The 13,513-nt window shown below is 40.2% G+C and overlaps 1 protein-coding gene and 1 non-coding gene across 3 annotated transcripts; one reads left to right on the top strand and one right to left on the bottom strand.

Annotated features, from left to right (window-relative positions):
- The first annotated feature begins 516 nt into the window (after positions 1-516).
- On the top strand, positions 517-726 carry LOC119558420. The gene has a single exon (XR_005220190.1). It is a non-coding gene; the product is annotated as a small nucleolar RNA U3 (small nucleolar RNA).
- Positions 727-1,237: 511 nt separating this feature from the next.
- Positions 1,238-13,429, bottom strand: LOC119556326 (plexin domain-containing protein 2). 2 transcript variants are annotated; one of them, XM_037868414.1, is made up of 8 exons: positions 13,274-13,429; positions 5,131-6,015; positions 4,415-4,624; positions 4,205-4,356; positions 4,058-4,130; positions 3,586-3,995; positions 3,483-3,500; positions 1,238-2,813 (listed from the first exon to the last, which is right to left on the bottom strand). In XM_037868414.1, exons 1-8 carry the CDS (start codon positions 13,347-13,349, stop codon positions 2,745-2,747), a joined length of 1,893 nt encoding a protein of 630 aa, XP_037724342.1. In that variant the 5' UTR covers positions 13,350-13,429; the 3' UTR covers positions 1,238-2,744. The 2 variants fall into 2 exon arrangements, with proteins under 2 accessions (XP_037724342.1, XP_037724343.1); XM_037868415.1 differs by lacking the exon at positions 3,483-3,500.
- Between the last annotated feature and the right edge of the window lie 84 nt (positions 13,430-13,513).

Below are 13,513 nucleotides of genomic sequence, written 5' to 3'. Positions count from 1 at the left end.
TTATATATCATTAATGTTTTATAAAGAGCATCAATAAGATTTGAATTTAATTTTTAATATTTTATTATGATTATATGCATTTCCAATCTTAGGTTGACAAGTTTTGTTTTGCTTTCTTAAAAATAAAAAAATTTTATTATTTTTTAAAAGGCTAAAGAAAGAAACAAATTTAAGATTTGAATTTAATTTGTAATATTGATTATGAATGTATGCCTTTACAATCTAAGGTTCACAAGTTTTGTATTGCTTTCCTCATATATAAAAATATTTATTTATATTTAAAAAAGAAAAAATTTTTCACCAAAGGTAGGATTTGAACTCAATACTCCACGTACAATATGCTGACACTTTCCCTTTCGGCCAAAGTCGAACGAAAATAACAATGGTTAAACCAAAAATGTGTTATCAGCACGCATTCTGTTCTATTTTTGTCCGCTGTGTGTACGCACGCCTATAATTCTCAACAGGTTCTAGCCGGCAGCACACCGAGTGCCCATGGCTGGCCACTGAAAATTTAAGACTATACTTCACAGGATCATTTCTGTAGTCAGTCTTCACATACTTTCACACTAGCTGAAAGCCAAGTGCACCCGCGTTGATGAGTTGAATCGTCCTGTCCGGCAGCGTGAGGATTTGTCCTGTTCCTTGGAGGTGCTTTTGCATCTGTATGGGAACGAGCCTTCGATGATCGCTCGGTTAGAACGGATAGAGCGAATTCTGAGTGGTGCCCCATTTTATACAAATCAATTTTAAAACAGGAAACAGTTTTGTTCGAAGAATAAAACATGATATGGGATATAAGGGCCGATTTCTCAAGTAACGGGTTACATTTCTTGGACAGAAAAAGTCCCTGTAAACGATATTCGGTTTTCTCAAGCTAGGGACTACTTATAAAGAATTTTTCGAATCGATAAAATCCCAGCTGATTTTACAAAGCATATTAAGATGTTTTAATCTCAAACATAATAAAACCTAAGCAGCTGATCCAATAATCAAAGTACCAACCTTACATCTCAATTTTGTGATTAACAGCACTCTGTCATTGTTTCTCGTTCGGATAACTTCAAGAAGTCTAGAAAACCGATTTATATTTACAGATTTTTCGGACAGACAGCTATCAGGGACTCGAGAAACTGGCCCTTAATATTTTACGTTAGGATAGCTAAAAAAGAAAGCCCTCTAGTGATTGATTAGCAGTTCCCCAATTACAAAGCCAGGCTGGGTTCATTTTCGAGTGTTTTTTTTTATTTAAATTATCATGTATACATAAGAAGAGCTTAAAATACAAGTTTAATTTCTTTATCAAAATACATTGTTATACAATTTTCTTAGTTGTTGTCGCTTGCATGCTTGGGGTTTTAATTCGGTTCTGTTAAATCTGTTATTGATATTACATGTTTTAATCTCCTCTCCTTGTTCCAATCTCCCTTACTTAGTTAATTATGTATTTAGTTTAGCTTTGCACACCGCTTTTAGTTATAATTTTTATATTCTTTTATTGTATATATAAGTTTATTTTCTTGGTTTTCATTTTCATTTGTAATATTAATTAATAGAAAAAAATACTAACAAAAAGAAGAGGTTTTCTTGGATATATCCATGATATACTCCATGTATATATAAAGTATATCCGTATATATATAGAATAGGGGCGATGCGTGCTCGTAAAAAAACAAATGTGATTTCCGTGCACGCATATACACACATAAAACTTTCATACAAATCGCGTATAATACAGTATGAAAAACTGCGCCGAGTGTTCACAGTAATACATTTATCCCGTAATTGCTTCCCAAGCTACACACACTTAAAATAAAACAAACGAACAAAAAAAATTACACAGACTGAGGAAGAACTTTTGGCGAAGAGTCCAGCAAAACGCGCACGCACACAAAAAATATACAGCCCTTCCTCGGTATTCTTTTTTTTTTTCAGGCTTGTTGGTGGAGTACAGAGTACGGATTACAGAATACAGAGTAAGATACAAAAAACCCTAAACAAAAAAATTGAACTATGAAACAATTGAAAGCACTTCGCCCTGTGTCAGTGGTGTGTGTTGTGTGTGTGTGTGTTAAGGGTGCTTTGGGTATTAGGTATAAGGTATATCGTGGTGTAAGGTGTATGGTGTAAGGTATGTGTGCGTGGCCTGGTGGGAGCCGTTGGTCTGAGAGTTATACAATATACATAGTTGTCCTTCTGGGGGTATGCTGGTTTTTCTTGGGGCTGGCGGTACGGTTACGGAAACGGTAAAAAGGTAAAAAAGATACATTTACAGGATCACTTCATGCTGTTGTTGCCAGTCGTCTTTGTTGTCTTGTTTCTTGTCTTTTCCTTTATATTATGGTTTTGAGCAGTTGGTTTCGGGTGACTGGGACTCAGGAACTTGGGCTCTGGGACTACTAAATATATATATGCATGTAGATTGCTTTTAGTTTCATCTTCGGCAGCGTTCTGAGCTAAATCTCAACAATCAGTTCAAAATCTGTCATATGACTTGTGGACAATGGAAATGGAACATCACATTATAAGCGGGTTAAAATTTAATTAAAATACAGGAATGCTCTTGGCACTTTCCGCGATTCCTTGATTTAGTTCGTGTTGTAAAAATCAGTTCCCAGTCTACGACACTGCTCCATCAGGGATTTGGGTTGGGGTTAGGTTGGTTGGTTCTCCGTCGGTTTTGCTGCAGCTCCCTCCCACGTCTCGCGATCTATGTACCCCTCTACGTCTCCGGCGATCACCCCCTACATGTGTATCGTGGCCGCCGTGTAGCGGGCCTCGCCACGCCTCCATGACCACTGGCTGGGACGGAACTGTGGAGAAAGTAGCGATTAGTATGGTTCAGCAGTCACATTTGTACATATATTAACTACAAGTATTTAAAGAAACTAAAACTAATATTTTGCAACCAGAGAATACAAAAATCTATAACATTACATTTTATATATACTGCTTCTCAAATCTTTAAAGTAAGAAAATCTATTTAATATTTTGCATTAAAAAAAATATAATAAATAATATTGAAACTAATGAAAAATATGAAATATGGCATTTAAGGCATACAAGGCTATCAAGCGATTCGAATCCCAACTATTGAGTTACATACAAGACAATCTCAAGTTTAGAGTCAATTTACAAGTATTCAATAACTAGTAACTGGTATTTTGCAACCAGAGAATAAATAAAGCTAAAAATTAAATTGCATGTTAACTGCTTTTTCAAATCCCTAAAATAACGAGTATTTTCAAAATCCAAATTAATATTTTGTATTTACGGAAATAATATAAAATTAAACTAAACAAAAATATGAAATATTGCATTTAAGACATACAAAATATCAAGCGAGTCGGAAACCATCTTCTAAGGTGTATAACACAATAATCCTCATTTCAAAATCGTTTGTAAAATACAATAAATCTTAGTAGGACTCAAAAATAAATTGAAGTAGCATGCTGACAATGGTTCACTCTGGATCGACAAACCTGGTGTAAATGCTTGGACTGCATGTAATTGGGAGAAAGGCGCAAGATAACAATTGAGTATCCGTGAAAAGCATGGCATAAACGGTCTGAGAAAAGGACTCACCTGGATGAGCAGCTGGCCGCTCTTGGTGTGCGGATTGCGGTACGCGTAGAAGAGCCACAGCGTCACGGCGAACACCAGGCAGATGGGCACCATGAAGCCAAAGGCCACGCCCACGCTCTTGTTTTCCGCCTCCGCATGCGAAAGATCGGCCGTTCCGATTTTGCCGTCCATATGGACGCCACTGGCGGCCTCCATCCCCGGCTTCGACTGGGCGGTGGCATGCGGTGCCCGCGTACTGATAACGGTGGGCTCCGTCACCGGAGTGGAGGAGCCGGTGGGCGCCGTCGTGGCGCTACTCGCACTGCCCGCACCACTGTTGGCGGTTCCGTCTTTCATTTGGGCTGCATTATTTCCCTTCTCGCCGAGCGCCGGACACGAACTGTTCACACGGATGGCGGCAGTCTCACATCCTGGAATCAAATCATACAGTTAGATCCGCTTGTTAGTAGACTCGCGACTGAGCAGCTCTTACCCTTTTGGATCCACTCATGCTTCTTGCGGTCGGTGCCCGTGGAGCAGCGATTCAGTGCCGAGCACCAGAGGCACTGCAAAATCGGAATTGGAAACGGAATTAGCTGGTGAACCCATCTCGGGCCGGAGTTGAGAGCTCCGTACTCACCGTAAACGTAGTGTTGTGATTGATGCACGCATTACAGTCACTGTAGCCAAGACAGGTGGGCTGGGCTGTCAGCTTGATGATAGTGTTGTTGATGATCTCATGCTGCTGGAAGGTGACTCGGTGGTACTCGTAGATTGTCTTTCGGCGGACAACTGGCAAAGGGATATTGATGAGATTTTGAGGCACAACAACCAAATAACGAATACTCACAGTAAAGCTGTTTGTCGATGATATAGGCGTCGGAGAGGCCCACCTTGACCGGATGCTCCTTGTCCTGAATAGAGTTAATGTGCGTGGGCACCTGCAAGTAGGCGAAGACGACGTCGCCGCTCTGGTGCAGCGTCACGCTGAACGTGAACTTGCCGAAATCCGGCTTATCCTGCAGCGTCACATTCTCCCACACGGCGGTGAAGGCGGTCCCTGAAAATATCATATTTTTCATTACAAAATGGACATGATAATATAATATAATATTAGCTACCCCACTGCATGCAAAAAATAACAATTATTCAACACCATTGGCAGATCAATTTGGGTGTTGTTTAATTTAAAAAGAATTTAGCTTTCTAGTGAGATTGAGAAGAAAAAACAGCTGTCTTATCGTTCGTTCTTAAATTGACATGGAAATACGCATATTTTTCCCTGAATGTACAAATATAATGCTAAATATTGAGTGTAAGCGAAACAAAGCGATAGAAACGCTCTAATCTTTCAAAGAAGTCCGGTTTTACTCAATGACAAATTCTAGTAAAATTAAATTGATATATAAATATTTAAGAGGATTCAGTGGAATGTACATTTGATTAAATTTGTTCTGGGTTTCAAAACAATAGCAACGATATTTTAATTTTAGCATGGTTTCCGCTTATGAATTTCGACATTGAAACAATAACAATATCATGAGAATGCCGGTAGCGTGAACTCACCGTTGTCTTGGACTCGGACAAACGAGTCGTTGGATATGCTCGTGTCGAAGTTGGCCATCAGAGGGGCGATGTACTGGGTGGCCGCCAGCCAGGAGTGGACGTACTCGCCAGTGTACAGGAATCCGCCGGTGGCCACCGTGATATTGCGCACATAGTGGCCGTAGAAGGGGAAATCGAACTTGAGCTCCACGGTCATGGCCCGTCGGTGGGACGAGGAGAGCATGTCGTTCTGGGGCGTCTTCTTCAGTTCCTGCCACAGCGAAGCCATCTCCTCGTCGCTGACGTAGAGCACGCTCTTATAGTATTCGTGGGTGTCCTCGTTGCGCACCACCGACGCGTTCTTCTCCGCCTTGTAGATCTCGTCCTCGGGCACATCGACTTTGGCCACATCCACGTCAATGTCCGCCGCCGAGCTATCCGTGCTGATTGTGGCGGCAACGCCGGATGGTGCCACCTTCTTAGGATAGCTTGACTGGGCCAACAGGGTCTGCTTCTTGGGGGCCACATTGATTGGGTTGGTAGTAATGTTGGAAATGGGGGCCGAAGCAGCGACCACGTCACTGTATGTCTTGCGCTGTCCGGTCCCATTGACTCCGACCTTGTGCACGTTGTAGGACACACTGCCGCCGACTGCTGTCTTGTTGTCCACGGTGGTCACCATGGTCATCGCAGTCGCACCTGCGGCTCCAGTTGCAGCTCCGACTGCCGCTCCAACTTCCGCTGTGGCATTGACGGGCTCGCCCGTCTCCAGTTTAGCGACCGACTTCGCATCCACCGCAAGGGCCCGCCTCTGGCGGTGCAGCTTATCCGTTGGAAGTGGCACCACCCCATATGTATCAAGGACCGGCAGTTTTGTGTCTAGAATCTCGTATGTATCCCGTTTCGCTGTGAATGAGAAAAGCAGGCGAATAGGTCAGAAACTGTTAGAACTTTTAAAGTAAGGGCTACGCTTAGATTTAGTTTAAAATTCCATTAAATTAACTTAATTAATTAATTTAATTAAGGAGATTATAGTTGGTTGGGTCGGTGAAATAGAGTGAGAACTTGTGTTTCTTGTGGAGCAATTTCTTTTAAATAAATTTTAAAAATCAATAAAAATTCCACTATTGCTATAAAGTCGTTAGGGATGAGCTGACGAGATTGCTTGGAGGTTAAACTTGCAAGCAACCATTTGGGGATTTTGAAACCATGGTATTTCAAGTGAAATATCCAAATGATTTGAACGGCTCTGAGTCATAAGCAATGTTTTGCAATCAAAACCTCAGCATGTCGCCCAAGTCAACTGGATGTCCTGGCATGTTGGACCTTCGCCAGGACATTCGTAGGGCTACAACCACATTTCGTGCTCATTTGCGTGCCCATTAGCTTGCTTTGCAATTAAGCCAGCTGTTATTTGAAGCCCCCCCCTCGATATTGATTTTCTATTTCCATTCTCACATGTGCTGACATATGTACAATGCACATATGTACTTGTACGAATACCACAATGGCACATCAAAGACGATTGTCGACAGCCCTATTGCAATTACAACAACAATTGCAATATGCGGTCAGCGGTGGGCGGTTTGTGGGTGAGTTGGTTTTTAGATCTTCGGGGTTTCAGGGGACTCCGGGGGGGCGGCTGGTAGGCACATGCATACCCTTAAACAAACGATATCGATTGCAATTGCCCTAGCTTCAGCAAGATGCCGAGCAAAACTGCTCACTACTTTGGACTGACCGAATGTTGGCCGTGATTGATTGGCTTACAATTGGTATCCATCGCCCAACGAGGATATAACATATGAAACAGCATTAGACACAAGATAAAACAATCGTATTATGACCTCATTCCATTCTAAACTTGTTTAAACATGTGATTTACTAGTTTAATATTCATATTGCAATCTAATTTGGAACTAATGTAAATGCTTTGCAAATGTGGCTATCTGTAAGAGTCCTTGTGAATCAAAGTTATACATTTAATTAGAGACAAGCCATAATTCTGTCCGGAATCCATTTGAAGATTAATTATTCAAATAAGTTTAATACTTATGTTGCAATCTGATTTAGGCCTGAAAACTTGTCTCTATATCTGTAGATATGCAAATGAACCAAAGTTTTACATTTGATTAAAGCAAAAGCCATACGATAAAACAATCCAAACAGTTATAAAATATTGTAGTCAAATGTTAAAAGTCCTATGGATTAATACTTATTTCACAATCTCATTTGTAACTAATGTAAATGCAATGATAACCGAATTCTTTGCGGTCAGCTTCACAGACAATGTTATTTTTGTTATCCAGATAAATGGTATTCAAGCACTTTCGCCAGGGCTTTGACACCACTCACCCGTGAGACTTTCGCTTTGCCTCGTTAGCCTGCGCACTTGCCATGCTTCACAAAGTGAAACATATGTTCAAAACATGAAGCACATTTATTTACAGTGTGAAAAACAATGTACACGAATCTAAACCACAACACATTTATAAAATGGGTTTAATAATATTGTATTATACTATAAAAGCGAACAAGTTCGACAGAAAAATAATGTATATATTTTTTAAAATTGTTTGTAAGCTTGGGTTATCTTCAAATTGTAGTATAATTTCTAGCAAAATGAATAATGTTAGGGGAATAATTGTTTTGGAAAATCCACTGACTGGAACCCAGTTACACAGACGATTGACATTATCATAACTTTTCTATTTATAACTATTCGGTGCAAATGACTCGACACGACCTCAGCGAGATGACATGCACATCTATCGGCAACGTCACCTGCCACCCCACAACCCACAGCCCACTCGACCCGCCACCCAATACGGCCACTCTCACCGCCCCCAAAAACCCTCCTCCAACCAAGCGATCCACATTCGCGTGACGCCGATCCAATTGAACCCGGTGTTAATTGCTGTAAGTGGCGGTTTGTAGTCTTTCCCCAGGGTTTCTGTTATGGTCGTTGAAATAATTGGCGTAAATTTATGCGATACTTGATTGAAAACCGATTCGCCTTTTTAATATCTCACTCCGTAGAGAAATAACTAACAATGCCTGCGTCGTATTTCCATCTCAATTTGCTTTTGTTTTGAAATGATATTTAAAGATTTTGATTAAATATATTGTATGTATATCAAATGGTACTGGTATATGTTTCTCAGTGTGGTTTTGTTTGGGCTGTCATGATGATAACGACCCCTGGAGAACCCAAAGAAGACCACAAGTGGGGCGCATAATTTGCACAGTGACCCACTTTTGGGAAGATCATTAATTGTCGCTTCTGGTTAGTATTGGTTGCAAAACAAGGTGTGAAGGACGAATGAATCAATGAAAGTCGATCGTATCGATAGCAAAAACAATAGTCTTTCTCAACTTTGTCATCCAAAATGCTTAGGTGGTACCTTCTATCGAAAAAATAGTCATTTCGAACAAGATTCTTGCCGGAACCTAAACATTTCTTCAATATTTTTGTTTGGATTTCTCTCCAATTTCAATTTTTGCTGAGGCTTTCATTTTTTTTTACTGCAAGAACAGAAGTGTTCGTTATCAACAGCAAGACATTTTTATGTATTTAGAGACTTTTTACCGCCACCAACACAACCAAATATTAAATGGTTTTTTAACCGTCCATAAAAGATTTATTGAAATATGCGAGGAGTGGAATTTTTTGTAGAATTTTTTTTGTTACTTATGTGCAATGGCATACATAAGTCGACATTTTTGTATGACTTGTGAAAATTATTATTGACGAAATATACATTTGCAAAGCAAGCGAAACATACTCAATTCGGTTATGCAACATATTTTGAACCATGTTTTGACAATAAATTTGCATTGATGAACCATTTGACATTGAACTCGAGAATCGAAATAAACGTCGAAACATTTGTTCGATAAGAACACGTAAGTACATATATAAGTATAAGTATTGCTACGTTTTTATACGTATTTCTTAGAACTTTATCAAATCAAATTTAATGTTTTTTGCTCAAATTTAATTGGCTGTACACCTTTGACGTGTACCTTCTATAAAAAGCGCTAAAGATTTTATTAATGATGCTAGAACATTAGGTAATGCAACTTAAGTTTGCTCTGTTTGCTGATTTGTTTTCCCTTTTGAACTTATTTAAACTATATTACCACTCCATAATTTCCACCTGCATCTCACTGATTAGCGGTTCGTCAGGGGCGGTGACGAGTTTATCAGCGTTTCCCTAAAAACGCCTGCCTTGCACCGACGCTTCGACGGGCAATTTGCGTCGCACGCTTTTACCTGAACTTGTCCAGTTAATTAACGGTCGGTAGAACACGTACACGAACCCAACTACACCGGGAAAAACAATATATACTGAATACGCGTGAATAATATCTAATGGGCACATTTACACATCTTAAGAAATATCGAGATAGAAAGTTCGAAATAAAATATTTAATAACCTAATCTATGTAAGAAAATAGATTTTTTATTTCCTCAAATATAAAATAAAGGTTCGTTCGTCACTAGTTTCCTATCTCGTTCACTAACATTATCCACTATGCTGTATTTTTCTATTTTAATGTTTTTGTAAAAAAAATTCTAACACGTCTTTAGAAATGTTTATGAGACATAGTAATTACAAAATCACCACTTTTTATCATCACTAGAGACTCATAAAAATAAAAATAAATTGTTAGTATGCAATTCATATGTTTTTGTTAAGTTGGGATACAATTTATATTCCCATAAAACATACAGTCAGAGTCCAATACCCACCGTTGCCTAATAGAATTTTGTATATTAAACTTTTTTTTTGTCTTATTTCCATTATACCATTTTGTTGTTGTTTTCGAGCATAAGCAATTTATATAGTGGTTTCTGGTCCTCCTATTTTTTCTGTGTACCCAATGCCGTGCATTCGTATCCGTTGTTTCTACTCTACAGACGTGGCCGGAGTGCCAAGGCACTAACAGTTCTTCTGACCCCGTTAGCCGGAAAAGCTTATCAGCCCCTCCTTTACCCCTTTTCACCGCGAGGCAAATCGGTGGAAAGCTGCAGCTTTTTATTCCGAGAAACGAACGACAGGGCAACCAGATCATGATGATGATGGCGATCTGGTGCTAATGATCTTCCCATGGCCAAGAGAAACATTGACAAAAGATGCATTTGTCGAAATGCGCAGATCTTGCGGATCCACAATGGGTCGCAGTTGTTTGGTTCCATCGAGGGCTACAGTTGGGGTCTTTAAACTTCCATGAATAAGAAATACGCAGCATGAACTCTATTCAGCAGCTTAGTCCTGATTTTTGGTTCAATCTGTCATTCTTTTATTTTAAAAACTCTAAAACTGAAGTGACATGTGAAGAGGTCATGCAAATATTTCAAATAGAAACAGCCCCCATCGAAGAAACCTGTTTTAAAGCACACCACATCAGAAATATCATTTACCAAAGATAACCTGTTGTACCTTTCTCACCCGAGGTCTCGTGTAGTTTCCTTTGGTTGGGAAGAAATTGCTTAGTCTGTATAGTCATCAGTCATCAGAGTTGCTGACCTGACATTTTTGACACCCGGCTTTAAGTAAACAACGGAAATTGGTAGATAACCGAATTGGGAAAAACACGTCTTGGATGGGGAATCATGTTGGGATGTTTCACGTTTTCAATCAGACTTTGTTGGGTAAAATCCATTACTTGTTGCTTAAGATTGTTTGCATTTTACTAGACTGCATATAAATGTATTCCCATTTCATACGATTACGTTCAGTATTAACACAAATCGTTTAAATATTTTTCCCCGAACAACAAACAATCTATACACTGTCGATAATAGATCGAACTCATGTGTAACCTACTATTAAATTATTTAACAGGAATTTATAAACACTGATAGTGAGAAACACTCACTGAGTGCTTAGAGTTGAGAATAGCTAGGCAATATCTATTCATTTTCTTTGTAATTCCTGGAATTTCAGTATTCCCAGGCTTATGTATGCATGTTTAGATCCTCAACTAGTCATTACTTAGGAGTGCCGGATAAGCGGCGGGGTTGGGTGATCCAGAGCAGATTGGCGAGCTGCAGAACGGGAGGGAGGGGTGTGCCCGGATGATGCCAGTGGACAGAAGCCAGCTTCCAGAGATTGGAGCAATCAGCGAGTGCCCTTGATAAGCGGTGGTGCCAGTAGCGGACTGACGCCAGATGTAAATGCAATGGAGAGAGTGGGCAGCGAAATTACAATTGGAATTCCGCTGCAGATATGCGAGTCTTTGCGATTTGGGCCAAACGCGGGTTTATCTGATAGTGGTCCTAATGCGGGTTTCTGCTGATAGCAGGGGAGCACGGGTTTGCTTTTCCTTTAAGCCACCTTTTGAATATCGATTTTAATTGACTTTTGTTGGCTTCTGGGCTGAACATTATTTGCAAGACCAAAACAAACAAAGACGTAGTGCTTGTTGGGAAGGCGTGAATAATCAAACCTGATAAGAAAAAATATCTTTTATCTTTGTGAAACGTTTTTTTTTAGACGTGAGGTTGTCTGAAAAATCATACAATCAGTCAGTTGGTAAGGAGTAAACAACTTTATTTTGCAAATAGCTGGACATGTTAACATAGTTAAGGGTAATTAATCAAGGCATTGGTGTTTATGACCTTATGACACGGACTTTAACTAAAAAAAAAAACAGCTAGGAACCCAGAAAATAAGGGAATTTTATATATTAGGTCAAAACATACACGTTATAGGGCCGTGTAATAATTTTAAAAAGTCTTGCCAACCTAGGGAAAATCCTGTTTAGGTTAATATGACTTTTTGAAATTTATTTAAGACAAGTGACATATGGCCTTTACAGATATTGTATAGCCTATAGGCTGGTAATTTTTTTTTTAATAAATCCAGCATGTTTTTAGATTGTTAAGCCAGTGTCATAAGGCCGTAGTTTTTCTTCCCCAGGCAAATTGCAGGAAAATACACCTGTTCTCACACCGAAAGAAGGGAGCAGTGTGAACGGCACATAAGTTGGCCACGCAGATAGGCAATGCACTTTAACTGATGGTTTGCTGGCGATAAATAAGTGAGTAAATAACTGAGTAAATGAGCCGATAAGCAGACAAAGAAAGCTAAATGTCGCACAAACTGAATAAACAAGACGGAAATAACTGAAACTGTGCAAACTGGGCGGTAGATGGGTGGTATTACCCGTTACGTAAGCGATTTTCCCCCGTTTTCCTTCTTTTTTTTTTTGGGGAAAAACTTAAAAAGTGCCGTTAGCCGGCGAGCAAAGTTGCCACCTGTCGCAGTAAACGCGCGAAAGCGAAATTAACGGTGGCCAGAGAGTTGCCAGAGCGAGGTTTAATTTTTTTTTTTGTTCAGCTCCAGCGTTTCAATTGCAAATTGCGACAAAAACAATGAGCTTTGCGCCTTAATCAGCGATTTCAATTGATATATGCAGGTTGTTCGCCTGACGGCGACGTCGCAGATGGAAAATTGTTGCACGTTAAGTGGAGCATGGCGCAAATGAGCGCGTCGCACAAAACAAAACTCAAAAATAAAAAGCCAGTGGCGGTGGGAGTTGGTTTTATTTCGTTGAATAGGGGGGCCTCATTCCACAGGACGTTGCCTATTTTCACACTCGAACATTTGGCTTTTCGTTGTTGTCAATTAACGCATTTGATGTGCCAGCACACGAGGAAAAAAAAGCAGAAAAAAATGCTACAACATGGCAGCGGTAAATTTCACCATACGAAAAAGTACCGATGGCCATTGCCCCCCCTTTGGTGATCCCCCCGCCACTGTCATGATGTATTTGTCTTTTGGCTTTTTGTGGACTTTGTGTACAAACAACAGGCTGTTAATATATAAATACACCCCCAGAAAACTGGCCATATGTGCATGGCCCTCCCCCTTTGCCCATCGTTTTTTTTTCAGGTATTTCTTCGCCTTTTGTTGGACTTTTCGAGATTTTCAAACTGCGTAGCGTACAAGAAAATAACAACCAGATTTACAGCCAACACTCACACACTCGCACTCACTTACACACACACACACACACACAGACACATACGCACACCAGCGAGGTGGGTAAAAGAGAGATATGATAAAACAAAAGAGAGATGGCGGAAAGGTGAAGACGAGTGTTTTCATTCCGTTTAATGGCCAGCTGGCGGCCAACTAAAGATTGCACTTACACAGGCCCGATGCACCGCAGAGTATGGCCAAAAGGATCGCAATTAGCGCGCACGCACCACCGACACTCTTCGCCATTGTTCAACCGTTATTTCAGCCGTTGAGTTGAGAAAAATAAAACACGAACGCTAGCGGTGGGGCAACATCGATGTCATCATCGATACCCGGATACTTTTGGAACATCGATAACGCCATGCACACAGAATCGTGTCTTCGGTGACCTAGCGGAGACACACGCCTGA

Source organism: Drosophila subpulchrella, chromosome X, assembly GCF_014743375.2.
Source record: "Drosophila subpulchrella strain 33 F10 #4 breed RU33 chromosome X, RU_Dsub_v1.1 Primary Assembly, whole genome shotgun sequence".
Lineage (NCBI taxonomy): Eukaryota > Metazoa > Arthropoda > Insecta > Diptera > Drosophilidae > Drosophila > Drosophila subpulchrella.
This window is presented reverse-complemented; position numbering and strand designations above follow the sequence as displayed.

Excerpts from the sequence above, each read along its gene's own strand:
- LOC119556326 (XM_037868414.1), bottom strand. The coding sequence starts at position 13,349 with ATGGCGAAGAGTGTCGGTGGTGCGTGCGCGCTAATTGCGATCCTTTTG. Across the intron at positions 6,016-13,273 it reads CTGCGGTGCATCGGGCCTGT|CGAAACGGGATACATACGAG; the intron begins GTAAGTGCAATC and ends TCTCATTCACAG. Across the intron at positions 4,357-4,414 it reads CATCGACAAACAGCTTTACT|TTGTCCGCCGAAAGACAATC; the intron begins GTGAGTATTCGT and ends TCCCTTTGCCAG.